The sequence below is a fragment of the Sprattus sprattus genome (assembly GCF_963457725.1).
Source record: "Sprattus sprattus genome assembly, chromosome: 14".
In the NCBI taxonomy this organism is placed as follows: Eukaryota; Metazoa; Chordata; class Actinopteri; order Clupeiformes; family Clupeidae; genus Sprattus; species Sprattus sprattus.
The window spans coordinates 15,218,431-15,243,430 of record NC_137912.1 but is presented as its reverse complement, the minus strand read 5'-3'; the positions used below and the strand labels follow the sequence as shown (position 1 = coordinate 15,243,430).

At 47.4% G+C, this 25,000-nt stretch overlaps 1 protein-coding gene across 1 annotated transcript in view; it reads right to left on the bottom strand.

The window, feature by feature from the left end:
* Positions 1–25,000, bottom strand: part of plxna4 (plexin A4) — a gene marked incomplete at its 5' end in the record, with an annotated part of 214,935 nt that overhangs the window by 185,646 nt on the left and 4,289 nt on the right. Inside the window, one exon of the mRNA XM_080850971.1 lies at positions 16,427–16,609. Within this exon, the coding sequence (XP_080707097.1) occupies positions 16,427–16,609 (183 nt within the window). The remainder of the gene's footprint in view (positions 1–16,426; positions 16,610–25,000) is intronic.

The following is a 25,000-nucleotide window of genomic DNA, read 5'->3' as shown; positions in this document are numbered from 1 at the left end:
GCGCTGCACAATGTACATTGGTGTTGCGCAGGCGCTGCACGCACACACACACACACACACACACACACACACACACACACACACACACACACACACACACACACACACACACACACACACACACAGCTTTAGGCCTCCTATTCCAGGGGTGGCCAACCAGTCCAGCTCAAAGAGCCACAACAAAATCCAACACCATTTCAAAGAGCCTCACGAATCTAGGATCCCACTTTTTTTGGGGGGGATAAGCCCCTACATAAAACCATTTTTTTTCCCCTGTGACCAAGCAAAACTAGGGGGGTCTGGGGGCATGCTCCCCCATAAGATTTTTTTTTAAAATAACCTTTTAAATAGTGTCCTTTAGTGGGTTTTTGGAAGAGAAATTAACACATTTAGATTTAAAATATGGCACAAATATAAACATATTGAAGACATTTGCTGAGATGTTGTGTTGGATGTGTGTGAAGCAGGAGCACTCTGACCTGGGAGAGAAATTTTAGGAGCAGCTACTACCCTTTGCCTCCACATATTTAAGTGAGGCCTCCTTTTCTGCATAACTGTGATCAAAACAAAGCATTGGAACAGACTGTGCCTCGAGAAGAGCTTAATCACAGCAGTTGCCTACCTTTTATTGGAAATAACCTTTTAAATAGTGTCCTCTAGTGGGTTTCAGGAAGAGAAATTAACGAATGTAGATTTAAAATATGGCACTAAAATAAACATATTGAAGACACCTGTTGAGATAGGTGCTAATTATAGTTAATGTCAGATATTCTCTGTTCAATTTTCAAACTCTCCCTCACTATATTACTTTTTTGCTCGAGCAATATTCAATTACACCTGATACAATGCCAACGTGACCGTTTCAGAGTAGCCTACTTCAGAGTAAATTTCCCAAAAACCGAATCTGTTTCTCTGACTGACGTTTCAAAGTATGTACCTTGTGCTTGCCCATCTCTGTGCCTTTAGGAACTCCTGAGCTATGTTAGTTAGCATTGTGTGTGGAGAGACGGCGCTCCAAGTTTGAGGCTTTAGAATGCGACAGTGACGTCTGGCATATTAAGCAGAGGGGTTTCCATTTCGCTGCGCAAATAATTCCTCCCATTCAGGCAAGAACGTATCTTCATATTTTCGTTTAGCTTTACGCTTTGCTGGATCCATGGCATTCTATCAGTAGCTACTGCTAGTCTGGCTAGTAACTCTCTGAAACTGGGTGCACACATTAGAAAGAATGTTTCATGTTTGGAACATTAACGTTACTTGAAGACATCTCTCAAGATCGCGTGATGACAAAATATACATGAATAAATACCCCATTCAAATCGGGCAGACTTTTTGTCTGTATTTCCAAATATATTGCGTGCAAAATATGCATTTTAGATATTTGTTTTACAATATGAAAATTCTGTACACCAAGAGAAAAGTGAGTGAGCACTCGAGCTGGAGCCGAGCCGCACGTCAGCCGGCAAAGAGCCGCATGCGGCTCGCGAGCCGCGGGTTGGCCACCCCTGTCCTATTCCTTTGCCTGACAACTACAAATAGCCACTCGAGTCAGTGAGCACATTTCTTCTTCATTGCCCTCTCCACCCCATGATCATGATTTCAAACCCTCCTCCCAGAATCAATTATGCATGTCTGAGCCCCGACGGGAGGAAATTTGGAAAATTCCGAGGGCACGGGCCGGCCCCTTCCGTGGAGAAGCACTTTGCTAAAACAATACCGGCAGCCGCAAAAAACCCTCGCTTCGGGCCACGTGTGAGGGAGGTTAACGTTAATTAATGAGAAGAAGAGAATGAAGACGAGAATGAAGGAGCTAAAGAGAGAAAGAGAGAAAATAAAGAAGAGAAAATCAGTCTCAGGGAGGAGCCTGGAGCACCACTGCAACGAGGAAAACCCCTCCTCTAGTCCTCCAACATCCCATAATCCTTCAGTGCAGCCCAAAGCTCAGGGACTGTGACGGATACGTGTCTCTGTTTCACACATGGGAGTAGAGATAGTAAAACAAGGTGGGTAAACAAGGACAGGACTCATACGAGCAAGACTCTCTCGGTAATTGACCATTTATGATAAATAAGTCTGTCTCAGATCTTCAAGGGACTGAGGGCTTTGTGTACAGACCAAGTCTTAACGACATCGCCGCTCCCTCTCTCTCTCTCTCTCTCTCTCTCTCTCTCTCTCTCTCTCTCTCTCTCTCTCTCTTTCACCCAGACAGGTGGAGTCTGCCTGGGTCGAACACAGCTGACTGTCCAGCCCAAACATGGCATCAAATATTAATGAACCATCAGGCGAGGACAGGGATGGAGTGAGTATCATGGTTGAAAGGAAAAAGGAAAGGAAGAGGAAGAGGAGGAGGAGGGGGAGAAGGGTTATTTTCACCACAGAGCTCACAGAAATGAGAGCCACCTCTGTGTGACCAGCAGTGTGCCTGTCACTTCTGTCGACAGGCGTGCAGCGATGTTGTAGAAGTGGGGGTGGGGGGAGGTGGTGGAGGGGGGGGTATCTTGTGACCTTGCTGTAACAGGGACTTGGAAGTGAGAGTGAGCATTCTGGGCACTTCCTCCTTCACCCACAGTGTGTGTGTGTGTGTGTGTGTGTGTGTGTGTGTGTGTGTAGGAGGGGGCTGACATGTCTATTTATGAGTCGAGGCCGTATGGCAAGAAGCTCGCCCCCTCCTTTTGGTCTGCCAGGAGTCCTGCTTCACCTGTTCCAGCACCTGCACCCAGCTCACACTCCCAGCTCTCAGCCTCAAGCCCCAGACAAAACAAAGGGCATTCCATCTGACGTATTTCACTATACACCTCATTTCCCTATTCCTATACCTTTCACAGATTTCATACGATCTACACAACAATTTATATTAACATACAGTATATAAGAACCTTTATACTACACTATACTGTACTATACTATGCTATGCTATACCAAACTACACTATACCACACTATACTATACTATGCTAAACTATACTATACTGTGTCATCCTATTGGACAGTACCCTATACCATACCATTTGTTACTCTGAAGACAGAATGAGATGTTGTGTGAGTGGGCAGCGGAGCAGGAAACCACATTAGCATGTCCAAACCAACATGGAAGCGCTTGGTTTGCTGGGGCCACAGACTGAGCCATCTGACTCCAAACACCCGTAATGGCCTAACGAGAGCAGATTAAAAGAGTAGCAAAGCAAATGACTGGTCGCTCTCCAGCGCTTTTCATGGCAATGACATAGAGAGTGAAGAGAGAGAGAGAGAGAGAGAGAGAGAGAGAGAGAGAGAGAGAGAGAGAGAGAGAGAGAGAGAGAGAGAGGGTACGGGAGGGGAGCGGAAAGCAGAAATGTTCTGGTGGAGCTTTTGATAATGAGTTTAAAAGGGCATTGCTCCTGTTACAGTGCCCCCTACCCTGTACCCCCCCCCCACACACACACCCCCACACACACACACACACCCATCTCTCATTGAGATGCTGAGTGTTTGTGACTGAGGCGTTTCTGCACAGTCATCTAGCGCGTGGCGGTGGGCCTAATGAAAGTGTGGGGCTGATTGCATACACAGCGCACGCACACACTGGCACACACGGTCTCAGGGGACCCACGCACGAGTCAGCAGTCTTGCGCTTTTCCTGAAGCGTAACAAGAAAAGACACGTGACACATTTTAAGAAATGAAAAATAAAACAGCGCAGTGTCCTTCAAACTCCAACTCCCACGATGCTAAGACCTGAGGCAGAATCAAGGCCAGGTTACAGAGAGAGGGAATCAATGACTAAAAAAAGGAAAGACTTCATCTTTCTTGCAAGATGCATTGTGCCAACATGAAATTCACTATCAACAAAGTATTTTTTTTTTTTTTCTGAGTGAAAGTTCAAGGTTCCTGATAACCTAGATCCATCTTTAGTGATTCTGCTTGAGTGAAGCGAGGAGCTTAAGATCTCCTCAGGACTGACAGATGGAGAGATACAGGAAGAGAAGCGAGGAGGAGAGGGAAGGAGGCCTCCGTGGCAAGCGCTGCCATTTGCTGTAAAAAAAAAAAAGCCCGATTTCCCCACAGTGTATTCTTCCCAGGCGTTCCGCTTTCAGTTAGCGCACTCCTGGACGCAGCGGCGGGAGTCACTGGGGCTGCGGCGCAAATTAAACACACCTAAATTCATTTGACAACTATTTTTTCCAGCCCATTTTCTTCTATAGCTGCTTTTCTTTTTGGTCCGGGGGGACAGCCGTGTAGAAAAGGCCACTGCGTCTTGTTCTCTTTCTCTCCCTCTCTTTCCCTCTCTCTCCCTCTCCCTCTCTCTCTCTCTGTCTCTCTTGAATCCACTTTTCCCCTGGCCCCTTTGTGACAGCGACGCCTGCCAGCGTCAGCAGAGGAAAGACTCATTTTGTTTTCCCATTTAAGGCCCAAATCGCAACGTTTAAAAAAGGGGGGGACAGAAAACAAACAAATAAATAAATAAATAATGGCAACTCTGTTTCTTCTGTGTAGCCTTTAGAACAGCGACACGACTTCCAGTTCCAGAGGTCCCCTGAATACCAAGCAGGCCAAGAGAGAGAGGGAGAGAGAGAGAGAGAAAGAGAGTGTGAGAGAAAGAGAGAGAGAGTAGGGGGGAGAGGGAGAGAGAGAGAGAAAGAGAGTGTGAGAGAAAGAGAGAGAGTGGGGGAGAGAGGGAGAGAGAGAGATGGGACTGATCTGCCAGGGCGTCCGGGGCGTAAAGCGGGGGGGGGGGGGGGGGGCAGGGGGGGGGGGGGGTTACGGGGGACTCTGTCGCCTCCCCCCTCAGAGGGCTCTTTGTCCTGACAGTGGATGTGGGGGTCTTTTAGATGCATTACCGTTAGCTGGCCACAGGCCCGACGCTAGCCCCAACAACAATTAATGGAGTGTTCTCCCTGCCTGGACGACTAAAATGAAAAGACTGGCAGAAGCCAGAGGGAGGGGTGTGAGGGACTGGTTTAAAAAAATACAACTGGATGCCAATGCAGGGGGCTGAAGACATCAGTGGCGGCTGGCAGACTGTTCACGAGTGCCAGCGAATATCAAGATAATACCCAGAAAACAAACTTGGAGAGGGGTTGCTTTTGGTGTGTGAATACCTTGTCACAGCTGCCCAAATACATTCTTGGAAAAAGCCGGGGAAAGTGGTACAATAAACAAGGAGGGCAAAACGACTGGTTATTCTGCAGAAACAATGTTGGTAGAGGCAACAGTGATAAGGTGGGGAAGTGTGGTGTGTGTACGATGTGTGTGTGTGTGTGTGTGTGTGACTATGAATGTCTTGGGTGAATGTACCCCTGTTTCAATCCTACCAGTTAGTGGAAATGAGATTCCTCTTCTAACCCACCCCTCCTCTGGAGGAGTGTGGTTTTCTGTGTGTGTGTGTGTGTGTGTGTGTGTGTGTGTGTGTATAGACAGCTGAAACCCAGGACATGTCACTGGTACGGTTCTCTAATGGGCAAAATCACCAGACCCTCTGCCCTGCCTCCCTCCAGGTTCCAGCCACAGAAGGCACATTAATACTCCACAGGTTAGCAGAGGTCACTGCCTCGCTCTCTCTCTCTCTCACACACACACACACACACACACACACACACACACACACACACACACACACACACACACACACACTGTGGCAGTTGGCGCACTGTATGAAGCACAAACAGAAAGAAATGACAGGCCATCTCTCTCTTGCTATCTTCCTCTCTCTTTCTGTCTCTCTCTATCTCTCTCTCTATCTCTCTCAAACACACACACACACACACACATGCACAAAGTTAGGGAAAGACAGAACATGACAGGCAATCTTTCTCTCTTTCTCCATCTCCCTTTTACTTTGCACACAAACACACACACTCTAATAGACACAAACACATGCACACACACACACACACACACACAACATTCCCTTTAATGAGCAAACATTCACAAACCGTTTCTCCTACACATCCATAATTACCTTTCCTTTGGGGGGAGACAGCGAAGCCAAGATACAAATCCACTTATTAAGGTTTGTGTGGTGGCAGTGTTGAGGAAGAACAGATAGCAAACAAGAAAGAGCGAGCGAGCGAGTGAGAGAGGAAGAACAGGAAGAATGGAGGTGCTAATTTCTGCCTCACTTCAGTGTCTCTCGAAAGCACAGCGGCTGTGGTTACAGCTGCCTCTTCGCCATGACACATTTGGTCCTTTTATAAAACTCACTGGAACGAGGAGCCACATCTACAGTACACACCACTGAACACACACTATTTAGAAGTCTTTATGCACACACACACACACACACACACACACACACACACACACACACACACACACACACACACACACACACACACACACACACATACACACACCACACACATAAAAACTTCCTACCACACACACACACACACACATATATACACACTGTCCTTCACAGTTCCATACACCTTTACTAGACTGCTGTTCCCACTGCCTTCATTGTCTCTGGGAGAGAATGAGTGACCCAGTTGTAAAGGAGCCCATTTTCCTGCTTTTTGCTGCAGTGAGTCGAGCCGGTCACCCCTGGAGACCCAGCCGAGCGACGTGATTGGCTGAGGGAGCCTCACCTGCAGTACCTCCTCTACTGTTACAGTGACATCTGTGGACTGAGGCCCATAAATCAGTGAGAGTGGGAGAGAGTGAGAGTGAGAGCGAGAGAGAGCGAGAGAGAGAGACAGAGCAAGAGAGAGAGAGAGAGAGAGAAGGAAAGAGGGAATTGGACAGAGAGAGGGAGGTAGAAAAAGGAAAAATGACTGTCACTGAGAGGACTGGGCAAACAGACAAGACAGTAAAATAATCCAAGCGGGTTAGGATGCTTTTGAAATATACACCGTCCACAGTGAGGCACTCAGCTCTAGAAACTCTGCTTTCAGTACAAAAACCAGGATACGACAGCAGGAGCTAATAGTACTCAGTAGGTATCAATTGACATGTGATTACAGAGAGGTTGCAAAGCAGCTTCTAAGTGTGACTGCTAGAATGTCTGGTGTGAGTGATTATATAGCAAGAGAAAGCACCTGAGAGCAATTTCAGACATTAGTAACATGTGTGTGTGCACCTGAGACTAGAAACTAGAGTCTTTGAGTGTCAACGATGTATTGAATATTCAGATAGAGGTCATTTAATTGGAAGACAAGGATTTCGGGGTGTGTGGCAAAGGGCGTGATTTTTGTATCCCTTCCATCCGCCAGAAGGTTGTCACTCACATCTGTTTGAAAGATCTTTTGAAGAACACACACACACACACACACACACACACACACACACACACACACACACACACACACAGATGTCAAATAAAAATCAGCCTGTCATCAGCCACATGTAACAAAAGAACACTTTGAGGACTAATTAAAACAATGCAAGTTTTTCAGTCGCCGGAAAAAACGAATTTGAATAACCTCCACCGTACTGTTTAATTAAAGACGATCAACTTTGCTTTTAATTAAATGTTTGAGGAAGAAGAGAGCGAGAGAGAGGGAATGTTCACAGTCTAGTACACAGAGTAATTAGTGGAGAGTCAAGCAGTTCTTCTTTGTCTGAAAAGAGCGGCAGAGTAACGGCAGCGGCGAAGGCGTCTGATTCCAATCAGTCACTGAAGGCTTCAGACATGGACAGGCTGGGCTGGAGAAACCTCTCAACATCAGGCAGCCTTTATTACACACACTTTCAATCATGCATAGATACACACACACACACACACACACACACACACACACTTACTCACTCTCACACATGCACATACACACTCTCACTCATGCACACAAACACACTCGCTCACACTCGCTCACACACACACACACACACACACACACACACACACACACACACACACACACACACACATGCAAAAGCATACAAAATACTGTGGTACGTAGTCCATTATGATTACATCAGTAGGCATCAGTGGAGCTTTACTCCAAATTACTGAATGTGAATTGCTTGTATAATTACCTAAGCAATCTCAGTCAATGGTGTGATTCACAAGAAGATAGGGAGGTAAGATTATGGGCAAAATGATGTGAAATTATACACTTGGATGACAAAGTAGTGGCAAGATATAGTATATAGTGGTGAGTGGTGGCATGTATCTGCTCTCTGGCATGTATCTGCACTTTCATGCTGCTTCTCTCTCCCTCTTATTGTGTTATTTGCATCAAAAGATTAACGGAAGGGGAAAATAAGTATGTGGAGAGATATCTCCAGTTGCTATCAACAAAAATAAAGTGTGTGTGTGTGTGTGTGTGTGTGTGTGTGTGTGTGTGTGTGTGTGTGTTTGCATGTGTGCATGTATGTAGGTCTGTATGTACAGTATATGAATGTTTGGCTGTCTTTGTATGTGTGCACGTGTGTGTGTGTGTGTGTGTGCACATGTGTGTGTGTGTGTGTTTGTGCGTGTATGTGTCTGTGTGTGTGTGTTTGTGTGACTGTCCCTGTGAGTGTGTGTGTGTGTGTGTGTGTGTGTTCTGCTGCAGCCTGGCTGGCACGCTGTGATTAATGACGCAGACTGTGGCGCTCTTATTGTTCTGCAGTGCTGCTGCTGCCGGCTCAAGGCTCCTCAATTCCCTCCACACAAAAACACACCGCTGTCTGTTTTTTTCCCTTGACCCAGCTCACACACACACACACACACACACACACACACATGGACACACAGAGACACCGACACACACACACACACACACACACACACACACACACACACACACACACACACACACACACACACACACCCTCCCACTGCATCTATCCACAAAGCAACCCTAATAGCCTAGCAGTGGGTGACAGTCAATTAAAACCACTGCAGAGACAGAGGTACCGATCTGAGTGTGAGTGTGATGACTCTAAGCATGAGATGTATATACTATAATATGTATTACTGTGTATAGCGTATCTGTAATGTTGCTACGGCAATCCCTTTGCTAAAGGGAAATCCATCCTAATGATCAAATTTGCCTCAAGGGAAAGAAGCAGGAAGGAAGGTGTATATTTCTGTGTACAAGATGTCCTCTCATGGTGCTAGCTGAATTCTCAGATGCCTCAGAGAGAGAGAAAGACAGGGGGAGAGAGAGAGAGAGAGAGAGAGAGAGAGAGTGAGAGAGAGAGAGAGATTCTGCAAGGCTTGCCGGTAAGCCTGAAGAAATCTGAGTTGGCTTGTGATGGAATAAATAATCTCGGTAAACTCTGGATGGCCAGCTCAGACAACTGTGTGAGACCACAAAGGCGGAAATAAGAAACTGAGGAGATTCACACTCTTGCTAATCTGGTATATCTACACAGCGACATGTGCTCCATTTTGCCAAGGCTGACCAATCACCCTCTTTGCTAAACTGAGGAAGGCAGGCTGTAGAATGGCAGTAGGATGAAGAGAGTGAACGAAAGCTCCCACAGAAAGCTTGCCGCTAGCCGAGACTCTAGAAGAGTCCACACCACAAAGATTTCCAATAAAGAAAGATCCTGACTGAAGTGCTCCAGTGTATTCTTTTAACGTGCAACACAAGGAAAAGGCATTGATGCACCTGCCATTTCACACTCAGTCAGAAAACTCAGTCAGGTAATTTTTTAATGGACAGGTTAGCTCAGGTAGGTAAGTTGGTGGCACTCAAGTGATGGTCAGGATAACCATTTCTATGTGTAACGGGACACGGGTATAGCACACAAAGGGAAGATTTGGTTCAATTTAAAAAAGAAGCCAACCTGTTTAGGGTGTAGTGCTACTTGCTTTAGTCACGGACACAGGGAATGTTGAACAGTTTACTTGGTTACAATTGATTCCATTCAAAATTCCATTCAAGATTCCAAAATACCATTCCTTTAGCTTGCTAGCTGTTTCTGATTCTATGCTTGCTAGCTTGCTAGTTCTCCAGATAACATGTTATCCACTTGAGAGGTTATTTTGTTCATTGTTTAGCTTGCCTGACAACAAACTCGCTGTAGTAGCCTGTAGCCAGTATGATGGGCGACTTTTCTTTTCTATTAACTACGGTTGCTCAATTAACAGTGATTCAACATTTTTAACGAATCTACTTCATAGTCGTCCCGTTATACAGATATATCGGGACACCTGCCACTGTCTATGAGGAAAACTGTTGCATGTCAGATTAACAATTTCACATTTGGTAGGAGAGATGGGTGACCATCCAAGAGGGCAGTCTGTGGGTTTATGGCATTTTTAATGGTCTGTTTACAACCGCTTAAAAAGGAGACTAGGCTGCCTCATAACCCTTCAATGGGCTCCCTTGTAAACAGAGGAGGAAGAAGCTGCCAGTTCTGTGGGAGGCACAGCCACACACACACAGACATGCTAATTATGACTGGGAGAAAAGAAGCCGAATGCAGAAGGGGCGATGCTGCAGCAGCGATATGAACAGCTGTATGGTGTCAGTGTGTGTGTGTGTGTGTGTGTGTGTGTGTGTGTGTGTGCTGTGTGTGCTGTGTGTGCTGTGTGTGTGTGTGCTGTGTGCTGTGTGTTGCTTTGCTTCTGTCTTCTATCAGACCGCATCTCAATTCTTAGCTCATTCTTGCAATACACACACACTCACACACACACACTCACACACACACACACACACTCACACAACACACACTCAAGCACACTCACACTCACACACACTCACACACAGACACACACAGACACACAGAAATGCAAATGGTTACCCATGCTCCCATTCCAGAAGCACTGCACACACCACACTGTAAACACAGACAGAATGACGCTCATACAGAAATGGCATCAGCTCAACACCAAGTGCTCAAGCTTCAGCTGAACAGTGTGACATTCACAAGGACACACACACACACACACACACACACACACTAACCACACAAACATACACAAAGCATCCCATAGCATACTCCAATATACTCTGCACATTCCATCAGCCCATGCACAACTACGAGCAAAAAAACTCCCTACCATCATCATAGTAATCAAGGTGCACAAATGCTATTCCACACAATCTCCTGGCATTCTCCTCCAGCCACTTTCAACTCCACACCCGTCATCTGCAGCCATTTTGACAACACCTATCGGCAGCAAGGAGCTTCAACATCCTTTCCCTCGACTCCCCACCACTCTGTAGAGACCAGGCTCTCAAATCATCCACGGATGAATAAGCCTTCACAGATACTCATTCTTTTGAATGGGCTGCATAAATAGAAAGAAAGCTCTCTCTCTCTCTCTCTCTCTCTCTCTCTCTCTCTCTCTCTCTCTCTCTTTCCTTTCTCTCTCTCTATCCTCCTCTTCTCATCTCCTGTTCGCTTTCCAGCTTTGGAGATCTAATTTCCATCGCTCACGAAATGGGGATTCTTCATTTTTTAGCCAAAACGTTTGGCAAAATGAAAAATGAATGTTGAATTGCTAATTGGGCTTGGTTTTTGGAAGGAAGGTCAAACAACCTTCCTGGCCTGTTTGCAAGTGGTGGGGTTTTCAGGTCTTACATCTGAAAATAATGTGTCTGAGCAGCGTGTGGCATACCACTACAAATCCCACAATCCCCGGCCCCGGTGGAGCTTTTGTGTCACGTTTGTGATGGCACGAATCCGAGTCATGCACTATCACCCTCGCCAAGCTGCTGGGGCCTTCATCAATTATGAATTATGAAAGGGTCGGTGGAAAAAAGGCAGACCATACAAAGCCTGACTAAAAATACCCCATCTTACACGCATAATGTAAGGGGTCTATTTTTAAGGCATCATGCACGTATCTACACAACAATAAATAACCTTCATGAGCACACACAGGTCTGTTCTAAACACCCACACACATCCACGTCTGTTCTAAGGCCCTCCTCACCTCTCCTTCACCTCCAATCAGCTTTCATCATTTCCTTTCTTCACCTACTGCCATCTTAGACTGATGAAAGAGTGGAGGATGCTCTCTCTCACTCTGTGTCTCCTCTCTCTTTCAAACATGGTAACCCTCTGTCAACCTTTATCTATTACAAGGGATTGATAGAGGGATAGGAAGAGAAATAAACCAGGTAGATAAATAGATAAACCAATAGATATATAGATAGATCACCAGGAAGGATCAGGTAGGCTTGAGCTCTCATTGCTGTCATGGCAACGCTTCCATCCATCCCTTCTCCGGCACGGCTCGGTTCAGTCGCAGTCAACACCAGAGGCAGCGGCTATACCCCGCGTCTTGCCGGCAGAGAGCCAGAACGTGCCGTGCACCAAGGCGGCCGCTGTTACCCATAAGGCCTTTCTAAGGGGGAGGTCAATGCATCTCCATTCCTGCTTTATAGCAGTGTGAAGGCGGACCCCTCCCCAAGCGTGCCTGCTATTTATTATAAGCAGCTGCAGTGAGAAAGATAAAGCACATCAGCCTTACTGCACACACACACACACACACACAAACACACGTGAGGTGGCATGTGCACACACACACACACACACACACACACACACACACACACACACACACACACACACACACACACACAATACACAAACACAGACACACACACGCCACTCCCCGCCCCTTTGCCGCTCACAAAAGCGGCCGGCGTCCTGCGGCATATTTCATCATTAACTCCCAGCAGTTAATCCCCTGCTCCAGTGGCCTCGGCTCTCCATCGCACCATTTCAATAATCTGCATGTGTATGTGTTTGTCGCAGGGTCCCGGCGAGACCATCGCCATACGTCACACTCTCAGTGCCGAATCACACACGCCGTACAGTGGCCAAGCCCACACGCACACACCGCACCACACCGGTATTTAAACCCATTCACATGAAGAAGAGCATGTTGAGTGTGTGCTTGTGGTTGAGAGAGAAAGAGAGAGAGAGAGGAGGGAGGGTGTGAGTGAGTGAGAGACAGCTGAAGGATAGCTTGACCTTTTTTCGTGCCAAACAAACATTAGCCATTCACAGAAAAATTGACCCATTTCCCTCCTCTCATCTACCCTGACAACCAACAATCTCCTCCAGCACCCTGCCGTCTCCCCCTTCACCCCTCCCAAAAGCCCATCTCTCCAATCGCCCCATTTTTGAGAGGCCGGCCTTTGAACTGCCGATTTCTCCCATGATCCAACAAGCACCTGCCAGTAGCAGCACTCTGTCTATCTCTCGCTCTCCTTCCCTCTCTCTTTCTCCCTCTCTCTTTCTCCCTCTCTCTGTGTCTCTCTCTCTCTTCCTTGAAATGGTCATTGCTATATGGTTGACCACACATAAATGGACATGCCCCCCCCCCACACACACACACACACCCACACACACACACACACACACACACACACACACACACACACAACCTTTTCATCCGTCCATCATCACCCACCACTTCCTGCCAGGACCCCATCGGCTGAGCGTCCTGTGCTCTTGCCGCGCATCCACTCAAGGTTAGCCACTGCTCACTCACTCACTTGCTTATCGTATTGAGCGAACTGTAGCTCTCCCTCCGGAGCTGGGGTGTGTGTGTGTGTGTGTGTGTGGCAGATGCATTATCGCCTCTGCGGGGCGTCCTCAAAAGAGCCCCCGGACCCCCACCCCTCCTGCTCACAGGTCCAGCTCTGTCCACCCCGGTGAGCAGCCATCAGGATTAAGGGTCGAAGCCAGCGAGGAGCACAACTTTACCCTTGGCTTGACACTGTGATGCTGACCGCAATTAATAGGTTTAATATTGCCTCTCCCTCTCTTGCTCGCTCCCTCGCTTTCGCTCTCTCTCTCTGTCAGTTTCTCTATCTCTCTCTCTTTTCAGAAGAGCAAGCCCTCGCCAGAACAGGGAATAAAGACATTGGCCATATGGCCCATTCATTATATGCTGGGAGAAGCCTAATGAAAAGCTTAAAGGTGGAGGAATAAAGAAAGAGAAAGAGAGAGAGAGAGGGAGAGAAAAATGGGGCTCTTTCCAAATGGGAACTGGATGCTGCTGAAATGAGCTGCAGAGAGAGAGAGAGAGAGAGAGAGAGAGAGAAAGCAAGGAAGAAGAGGAGAAGGAGACAAACGATGGAAGAGAGGGAGAGAATTGCCAAGGAAAACATGCTAAACTCTGCTTGCCTTATACCAGAAGGGGCAATGACAAGCTTCATAAAAGAGAACGGGATGGCTTTTCTGAGACCATGACCATCGATCCGCACGAGAAAACATGTGAGGAAAAGGGTGAAAGGGAGGGGGAGAGCCAAACAGAGGGACATAAAAAAGAGGGGAAAAAAAGAAGTGTGTGCGAAAACCACATCTGGCACGAGGGTTAGCCACAGAGCGGCGGAGCACGGCGGTCGTCAGAGCAGACGCTGCAGTTTCACTTCTCCAGCAGGACTTTGCCGTTTGTGCTGACGAGCATGTGAGGGGAACACGCAGATGTGCTTCCATCTCAGGAGGGAGGCCATCAGATGCCCACCACACACATATACACGTAACACACACACACACACACACACACACACACACACACACACACACACACACACACACACACACACACACACACACACACACACACACACACACATGAACACTCTCACACACACACACACATACACACACACATAAACACACACACACACACATAAACACACACAGGTAAACACACTCACACACACACATAAACACACACCCACACACGTAAACCCACCCTACTCCCACACGTCCCACTGTAGAGCTTATCGAATGCAATACCTCAGGAGTGCTTGAGTGATATGTTTGGCGGAGAATTCTGGCATTGTTGTCCTCACCTATCAAGTCATCACTGATTAGCGGTCAGCAGGGGGAAGAGAACAGATTTTCAGGCCATGCTGAGTAGGCCAACATCTGCTCAAACACACACCTTCACCTCCCAAACTGCAGCGCTTCACAGAAAGACCTGAGAACAGGACAAAGACTCACCCTGCTAGAGAAAATATAAAAAATCTCGGTCCCAGATGCTAGACAAATGGGAGCCAGCATTTGACCTTCACTTTAATCTTCATGCTATCCTGGCTGAACGACTTCAAAAACACCAACAAGGGCGTCACTGATTTCATAAACACCGCCCCGAGGTATGTTCGAACCGTTTATATCTCATGCCCTCACATAAACCGTAGCGGAGATGCTAACGCTAATATTTACTTCTAGCGGCACGCTAGCCACCAGACACTAAATAACAAAGCAAACGTGGCGTTCCGGCAGGCCCGTAAATCACTATCCATTAAGGAAGGCCGTAAAGCATCAGACTAGTGGCACTGTGTGTGGCGTCTTTATTGTCTTGTTTTGTATTGCTAGTGGTGACATCATGCACTGCTGCTGCTTCCCGTTAAGGGGATCTGTCATCATCTAAATGGAGCCTTAAAGGAGCTTTCGGCACACGTCGATATGCCATCTGCATGTCTCTGCGTTTGATGATGTGGTTTCTGATTAGCGCCTCTGATATGCTGCTTGTACCAATTCATTGGGAGTGAGGGAGTAGTGGGAGTGAACATGAAGGTACAAAAAGGGAGGCTTAAAAAATAGATCTCAACAAAACGTTTGGTTGTAAACATGGCTTCTTTATATCCTCTGTCTGTTCGGGGGAACGCGGGAATGTGCTGAGATGCTGGTTTTGTGTCCAAATGCAGTCTGATTCGATGAGACACCTTTCCAAACATGACTCGGTCACATTCTGCAAAAGCCAGCCGTGACTCCAGGGCATGGAAACGGCTTTGACTGCCTCACCCACACACCGAAATTGAATGACAAAAAAAAAAAAACGGCAGCACGATATCAACAGCAATGTGTTCAATTGGAATCCTGCCTGTTGGCAAAGTTTGGTCCACCCTCCACATCAAATCCCTGAAGGAAAAAAAGCACTTGAGGAGGAGAGATGGAAAGGCTTACTCGCACTCTCTCACTCGCTCACATTCTCTCCTACTCTCTCCCACTCTCTCTCGCGCTCTCCCTCTCTCTCGCTTGCTGTATTTTCTACGCTGTTTTCTCCCACAACATGCCGCCTGACTGCCCTTCTGATTAGTCTCAGACACGGCTCTCACAGGCACAGTGTGAGGATAGGACAGCGGGCCCAAAGTCCCTCACACCGAATCATCCAATTACCCCGGGCTGGAGGCTCCCTCGCCAGGGAGAATAAGCAGGCGGATGAGGCCTGGGCCTGGGCCATGGAGCTCTAACCCTGCCAGGGTCTCGGGAACTTACAGCATGCAGAAAAAGACAGACACAGCCAAAGACGGCACACCTGAGTCTGGGGATCCTCTGAATCTAACCTTCTGACCTAGACGAAAGGTCTGCAACATTACCATTGACTGTTGCCTGGGTTTTTCATACCAGAATAGCTTCAGAACAAACAAATGTTTGTTTGGTGGTACACAAACACGTACTCTTTCCAGGATTCCTGTTACCTGTTCATCAGGACCGTCGCGTTGACTAGCCATGTACATCAGACATCCAGACTCAAGCCCAGTGCATGTGATCATTCACCCATAGGGAACGAGGGGCAGGAAGAAGAGAGTGGGGTCTTACCTTTTTGAGGCGGCCTCCTTCTGTGCCCACGAAGGCCAGCGAGTGGTTCTTGTAGACGTAGGCGATGACGGACGTCATCCTGTCGGAGGACTCGGAGAAGAGCGGAACCCCGCGCACCATCTCCGACACGCCCAACGGAGCATTCATATCCAGACCACAGAAGTTGTCATCAATGGTGAGGAGCTAAAGAGAAAGGGAGAGAGGGGAGGTGTAAGCATTTATGCACGTTTCATCTTGGCATATTTTTACAGTGATACTAAGGTAATACCTCGAAGGCTCCAACCTTCCCACATCTGAAATGGGGATAGAGATTTCAGCTCAATTGTATTACACCATGGGTTTATCCAATACCTTTTGTTTAACTGGAACACAGATGCGATGAACCAAATCTTACAAAAGACCAAATAAAATCACACCTGTCAAAACATTTCCATCACTAACAATTACTCGGCTAATGCGAAAATAATGTGTCTTCATCCATCATGTCATCAGCCAGTCCATCTCCGAAACAAGCTTATGTTACAGTAGCTTGGGTTGCGGGACGCAATGTCATTCGTGCCGTAATCCATGGCTCACCGAGTCACATTTGACATTGAAATAGAATGATTTACTGCCTTTGATAAAGATATAATGATGCCATACCTTACCAATATCTCCATCTGTTTATGCTTATCTCGAATGATATCATTCCTGAGCCCTGACTTTAGATTCAAACTTATATTGAAGCTGGACATGATTAATAGCATACTGGGCAATGAATAACTCGGGTAATAAAACCGTGACAGCCTTTTGGTATTGCCATACTTCATGTGTTTAGAGTCTTTCAGAGTGTATAATGCTCCCCCAGCTCGATTTGCAAAGATAGGGCGAGATTCCGCTGTGCCAATATTCGGCCGCATAATTACAGCCCCCCACGTGCCAAATCCAACATTCAGACCAGCCTGGGCTGCGACCAGCGACGTATGGGGCATCTAATAAATCATAAACAGCCCCTTTATTTGTGAACGCTGGAGGGACTGGCCACATTGGCTGATCAGGAGTCAATTACCCAACCCCTATGAAAGGCCTGTTTATCTTAATCACTGCAAACTCTGGAGAGGGTGCGTACGTTTTTCACTATGCAAACACGTCAATGTTACGAGGGCCCATAATTGAGCGAACCGAGACGGTGAGCGCCAGCCTTTGGTTTTTACTCCGTCCATTCCATTAAGGAGAGTCTCCTGGGAATTGCGATCAATCAAATGACCAGTAACCGTGCTCTGACAGCTCTTTACATGCGACTGTCCGGCGATCCATTTGTCACGAGCACAGACACGGGGGCCCTTCATTAAGCAAATGGAGGACACCGCTCGCCCGGGTGAAATGGCGGTTATGAGCAATAGGGCTGATCGATAAAAAAAAAGACAACACTCAATTTAGTTCAAGTTCATTCACGGTGCGGAAGGGTAAGATGTGCCACGCGGGGAAATAAAACGGGGAAACAAAGGCAACAAAGTGGTGAGGGGTTTAGACGGAGACAGACTAGGAAGGATTCACAAGGACACAGAAAGTATAGATTGGATTGGACTGGATCCGCCCTGTGAGTACTAGGGAGGCTATGTTTTCTGTTGGGCTTCTTTTTTATTTATTATTTTAGCTTCTTCTTCCCTCCTCCCTCTTTCTTCCAAATGTCTGCCCTTTAAAAATATGCTGCTGTCAGACCCGGCCTCGGCTCAACAGACTGGATGCTCCTGCCTGAGACTAACGGCATCCATTTATAATGGAGGGAGAGCCTTGTTAAGACACTGTAGCTACATGAAATATCTACTTTCTGCCGTGACGCTGCCTGGGCCAGTTGTCTGCTGTCCTCTTTCGAGTGGGCCATGCATCACGAATGCACAAACATTAAGACAGCAGCTCTGGGCTCCCTTCCTCCAAACACTCATCTACTCACACACCTGCACCCCGACACCAACCTCCTGCAGCTTGTGAAATGATACGCTGGTGGGAAATAAATAAATAAATAAATAGACGGCTACACATCCTCACTTGATTTCCATCACGGGCACCAACAGTTACAAAGAAACCTCATCACCTTTTGAGTCAAAGGTTAACTGGCCTATCACAAAGGAAATGAAAAGTCCCTCAGAGTCTCTCCCCTTGTATGTGTGTGTGTGTGTGTGTATGTGTGTGTGTGTGTGTGTGTGTGTGTGTGTATGTGTCACATTCCGCCATGCTCTTTCGACACAGATTCTCTTTTGAGCCTGAGGTGTTGTCAGAGGAGACCCGCTCGCATGTGCGAGACGGAACCCGTCAAAGACATGACACATGTCCCATGTCTCCCGCTCCCAAACACAATATTTCAGGCAAGGCATGCCACCTGCCAATCACGACTTGCAATTTAATGAAATGGACTTCCTGTCTGTCAACCTTTTTCCCGGGACGAGTACATGAATGTTCATTACGTGGCCCCAGCATATGTGGCATTTGAGGAGGCAGCGCTGCCTCGCTCTCATCAAGACGAAAATAATATCCGACCTCTGTGTACATGCTGCCGGAGGGGGTCCCTGTTTTAACCTCCCTCTACTACACCATCTCTCTCTCTCTCTCTCTCTCTCTCTTTCTCTCCACCCTCACTTGCCATCTTCCTCTGCTGCACCATCTCTCTCTCTCTCTTTCTCTTCACCCTCACTTTCCATCTTCCTCTGCTGCACCATCTCTCTCTCTCTCTCTTTCTCTCCACCCTCACTTTACATATTCCTCTGTGGCACCATCTCTCTCTCTTTCTCTCCACCCTCACTTTCCATCTTCCTCTGCTTCACCAGCTGGCTAACCTCCTCCTCATCCACCCACCCCACCTGCACCCCCGCCCCCGCATCCTTTTCTCTGCAGACTGTGGCGACAAAATGCTGCAATATTGCCAGTTTCACACCAAGATTGAGTGTGTAAAGGGGAAAAAAAAGAGTGGGAAAGTGAGGGGAGGAGTGGAGTGGGGTGGAGTGGAGAAAAAACGGTTGCAAAAAAACCTCTGGATCACAGCAGCGCTTTTCATCTGAAAGGGTTCCAGAACAAGAGGCAGAATGAGGTCATTTGGCCCATTCTCTGCCTACCTGGCGACCTGCTTACCTGCTGGTGCAGAAAGCCCACGCTCCCATCTGGTTTGGGAGTGTTCCTTTCTCCAGGTGCAGAGGGGTAAAGGCATACGAGATGCACGCGGCTTTAAACCATCAACTGAACTGAGATGCCCTCTCAAGTGTTTTCTACGCTAATGCTCACTGCCACTGCTGCATTAAGATCTGAGGCTAAACTGGATGTTGAAAACAAGGCAGAAGCTTGGCAGTCTGCAAGTGAGGAAGTGAAAGAAATCCAAGATTACTGTCATATTCAGCCATTAATGCGGATGTTTGGAACGGCCCCTTCATTTCGCACATTCTATTTTTGATTCTGGAGACATTACATTTCCTTCCATTTGATAATTGTCGTTGAACAATTTCGTGGGCGCTTCTGCATGCAGATCAGTTGGGCCCTGTCCAACTATCCATTGCGGGAAGACATCATCTATGAATGGGTTTCTTGAGTCTCGAGCAACATACAATCATATAATTACCCTTTCAATGTCTGTCGTTGTCTCCCCTCCTTCCCAAGCGTGAGTGCATCGCACACAGAGACACCACGGCTGCCAATGTCAAGCTCCGCTTTAACACTGTAATTACCTCAAGGATCAGTGGCATCACCACCATCCAAACACTGTGGATGGATTGAGCTTATGGAAGTCAAAATGCACTCTGTCTGTCTGTTCTGCCTCCTTCCATCGGGTCATGAATAAGCCCATCAACAGCACAGACCTCCAGGGTGACGCCCGAAGGGGCTGTGTCTTTTTTCATTTTTCCTGTTTGCTGCGTTTTTTCCCGTCTGTCTGGCCGGTGATCCGTGATGGCCTCTATCAGGCGTCGCACGGCTGACGGAGCGCGGGATCACGCTTCACCCTCCCACTGCACGCTGCGGCATTCCCAGTCCGACCTGGCCCAGCTCTCTACCGCTCTCTCTCTCTCGTCCTCCTTCTCTCTCTGTCTTTCGCCTTTCATTTCCCTATCCCTCCTGCAGTGCCATGCCTCTATTCAGCTCAGTCCCTCGGTCCCTCTTTTTTCCGCCCTCATACAGCAAAGAAATCTCATATACCTTTTTTTCCCTTCTATGCTCGCAAATCTCAAGTGTATTTCTCACTCTCGCTCTCATTTCTATCTTTTTTCTTTCCTCTCACTACACTTCGCCCTGTCTTTTCTTGAACTCAACTCTTTTCTTCACTTGCATCTGCACACATCCCTCTCCCTCTCCCTTTCGCATGCATTTGTTTTGTCTGAAGGGTCTCAGTCACGGGGGCTATAAATAGCATCTCTCCGCCTGCATCTCTGAGTTCAAAGGCTGAGCCTCCGTAGCCCAGCGTTGGCTTGACACACGAGCATCCCGGCACAAGGGCTCACTCACTGACACGGAAACCGCAGAGAACGGCTCTGGGAGGGTCGACGCTGGCCGCTAATCACGGCCCTGCCTCTGCCCCCGAGAGGGCTGCCATGTGCAAAACGATTTTGCACATTAAGCACAGACGAACTGCGCTCAATAACAATCACACGTCGACCAACTACGGCAGTCAGAGAGGGAGGAAGAGGCAACTGGCTGTCATCTAACTGGCACGTGGGCTTTTGATGTTGCACAATTTGGGACAATAATAGCAACGCTTCAGATACTATTTATTGCGTCGTATTTTGAGGCACCTGTACCACCCAAACGCCGCCTCAGCAGATGTGGCAGAGCTTTAGAGGTCCTCCTCTGCAGTCGTCTCAAGTCGACTATTAAAATGTGCCTGTGCGTGTAGAAAGAGGAGGGGTGCGGCAAAAGAAGCTGTCACCCAGGAGATGTTACCCTGTTTGTGCAAGGCCCTGGAGACTGAGCCAAAAAAAGTGACGGGAAACGATTTGTATTCAGGGGAGGATACGCACAGAGCTCTACAAGCTTGCACTTAAACTGACGGCGATGCTATCACACTTAGAGTCTTCATGATTCTCAACGGATCCAAGGTATATAAAATCCTATGCCACGCGAGTGTGCTTGCTTGGGTCTGTGCTTGCGTTCGTGTGTGCTTGTGTTTTGAAATGTGTGTGTGTGTGTGTGTGTGTGTGTGTCTCTCTCTGTGTGTGTGTGTGTGTGTGTGTGTGTTGGTGTGATATTTTTCTCTACACTGTGCCTGTGGATGTTTACGTGTTTTGTGTGTGTGTGTGTGTGTGTGTGTGTGTGTCTGACTTATCCAGGCCTCCTCTGAGGAAGTGATAAGTTTAGGAGCGTAGAGTTGGCAGGTTTATATAGCGGGATTTTCATAACTCATGTTTATGGATGATCCCACCTGTCAGAGACAATGGGGCCTCGGCAGAGCCGTGCACACGTGCGCCCGCACACAACCAATTTAAACTTAATGACACTTTGATGTTTCCTGGGAAACAGAAAAATAACGTTGACGCATAAACAAACCAGGTGGGAGAAAATAAAGAGGAGGACGAGGAGTGTGTGTTTTCCCTATTCTCACGAGTGTGTGAAGTGAACGTGGGCCGTTCATGTCCGCCGACACGAGTGGTGACATTTTAATTCTGCAAGTGGTAGAGCAATTACCGCGGCTATTAATTTTAGGAAAGCCCTTTACTGAAACAATCAGAGATCTAGAGGTTGTTAAAAGGCTGGAGTGACCAGCACTCCAGCTGATTCATGCTGAAACAACACTGACTCCAGAAGATGATACTCTGTGTCGAGTGGAACTCAAAGGTTCATAAAGTGTGGGGGAAATGGAGAACATCAAAAATTAAGAGAACTTTCTGAGCATTTTTTATGGATCTGGCCGTGATAGCAGAGCTCACAGGTGAAGATATAACATAAAATTAACAACAGAGAAATGTCTGATCTTGGGAAGCATAGAGGGCTGGTGAATAGTCCATCATAAAGGCCAGGGCTTTTAATGCAAATGTACTTGGGACCAGAGAGGGGTGTTACTACCTGCCCAACTGGCAGTGTAAGAACCCCCAAACCTTTTAATATTCAATGAAACGTGTTCATTCACTGGAAAGTCAAACACCTAAAGACCCTCACAGCAGTGTGTTTGTGCTACGGTGCTTCTGGGGAGAAGAGAAAGGAAGGATTTATTGCCGTTGGCGGCTGGTTTTTCTGCTGACGTGGTGATCGTGGCGGCTGGTGGGTGGATTTTTTCATGGGTCAGGTGTCATCTGGCAATGATGTATGAGCACGTGCCTAGCTCAGACGGATAGTGTTGAGCGTGCATTACGCGGTGCGGTCGGGCATGTCCGGCGCATCACAGGGGCACTGCCGCCACGCCGGCACTCTTCGTCTTAGAGCCTGATGCACTGCACCGCTGTGTCCTTTTTTAAATGACACTGACTGTAAACAATCTCGCCATGCTGTTACCACAGCAGCCAAACACAATTAGCCAGACGCATGGCAAATCATGAATCAGCAATCACACCCTTTTTCTGTCAGGACTTTCACCTCTACCATCTTTAAGAGTAACATTGCACTTCACTCATGGCTAAATTGCATGATTCAACAATGTCAGTGGAAATGTGTTCGCGCCATCAGCAACGGGCTGAGGGGAAAAGACTTGCCGCAACATCAAAACAACTCGACAAACGTAGCGCTTCAGCTGTTTCCAAACACGCGCACTTATGCTCTCCGTAAAAACCCCACAACGGAGTGGAGGCTTTAAATAGCTCCATGCATCTGGCAGTTTCTTGCCCCGCCGGGAAAATACAGCGGCTCTGGCTTACCGAACTTCAGGACCCGGGAGAGAGCCCAGGCATGGTGCCAGGTTCATATCCATCACTGCTGCTGATGCCGAGCACCACCACGATGCCAACAGCACCCCCCCACACACACACACACACACACACATTACGTAACATCAAATGCATAAACAAAATAGCGAAGATCTCGTCTAGACTCGACTTGCCAGATTTAGCTCTCAAAAAAACTCTTTTGCTTTAGTAGAAATGGCCGCTCTAAAATTGACTGGAATTGCTGTGGGCACACATACCCTCGGGGCAGAATTAAAGCGCAAAGTCCAAGTCCAAAAACATAAACAAACAAACCGTCAGCTGAAGAGGCCCTGCTGCAGACAGCAGCCTCTAGATGTTCAGTCTTCACGCACTGGCAAACTCTTCAGAAGTGGAGAGCTGGAAATCATTCTCTTAATGATGTGGCGAACGTGTGTATTGTCTCCATCAAAGTAAGTGTGTGAATGGCGTGTGGTGTATGACTTCATTAATCTAATCAGAGGGCTTGGGATGTATGTCTGCTTTAATGAGCTAACAGAGTATGCCTGTGTGTGTGTGTGTGTGTGTGTGTGTGAGTAAGAGAAAAAGGGAGAGAGAGTGTCTGTGTGTGTGTATGTGTGTGTGTGTGAGTACGAGAAAAAGGGAGAGGTAGTGTATGTGTGTGTGTGTGTGTGTGTGTGTGTGTGTGAGAAAAAAAGGGAGAGTGAGCGTGTGTGTGTGTGTGTGTGTGTGTGTGTGTGAGTGTGTGTGTGTGTGTTAGAGATAGAGAGTGTCTGTGTGTGAGAGTGTGTGTGTGTGTGAGTGAGAGAAAAAGGGAGAGTGAGTGTGTGTGTGTGTGTGTGTGTGTGTGTGTGTGTGTGTGTGTGTGTGTGTGTGATCTGTGGCAGCGCCAGTGCCCATCAGTACAGCCAGGCTGCCCTAATGAGCAGTGGGTCGCTTGTCCTCCATTTAATTGGGGAAGAAACACACTACGTTAAAAAAAAAAACAAGACAGAGAGCCTGAAAGGGAGAGAAGAGGGAAAAAGAGAAAAATAAAAGAAGAAAGAAGAGACATGAGCGCACACCCACATTTGGACACACACACACACACACACACACACACACACACACACACACACACACACACACACACACACACACACACGCACACATACGCACACATACACACACACACACCACACATGCTCCATACATGCCCACTGCACACACTGCAGCCCCTGATTCTCTAATGCTCTTTCACTGCCATTAGCTGGCCAATTTCTCCAGCAATCAAGAGCCGGCAGAAATTCATCACTGTGCTTTAACCAACATGAGACAGACGAGCGCCGCTCATTTGATATATTCCATTAATGTAATGATAGCCATTTTTATCTGCAGCAATAAGGCATTTTATTTCCACTTGGGTTTAATAAACCCAGGCTTGTGCTGCTTGTTTCAAAGGGAATCACATGACTGTTGGCTATGTGCTGTTCATATAACACACACACACACACACACACACACACACACACACACACACACACACACACACACACACACATACTGTATCTCAGGGTCTGACAGTCTTTGGTTATCTGGTAATGCGGTATTGCAGGGTTGTATGTGTTCCTGTTGGCGTGGGTGATTTTTCACAGACTATCACAGAATCTGCATGCAAGCACGAGGTAATAGATACATGAATCCAGAGATAAAATATCTTCTCACATCACTGGTAGAGACGCTGTTGTGGTATCACATTGATGCAGTGTTGAGAGAATGTTATCTT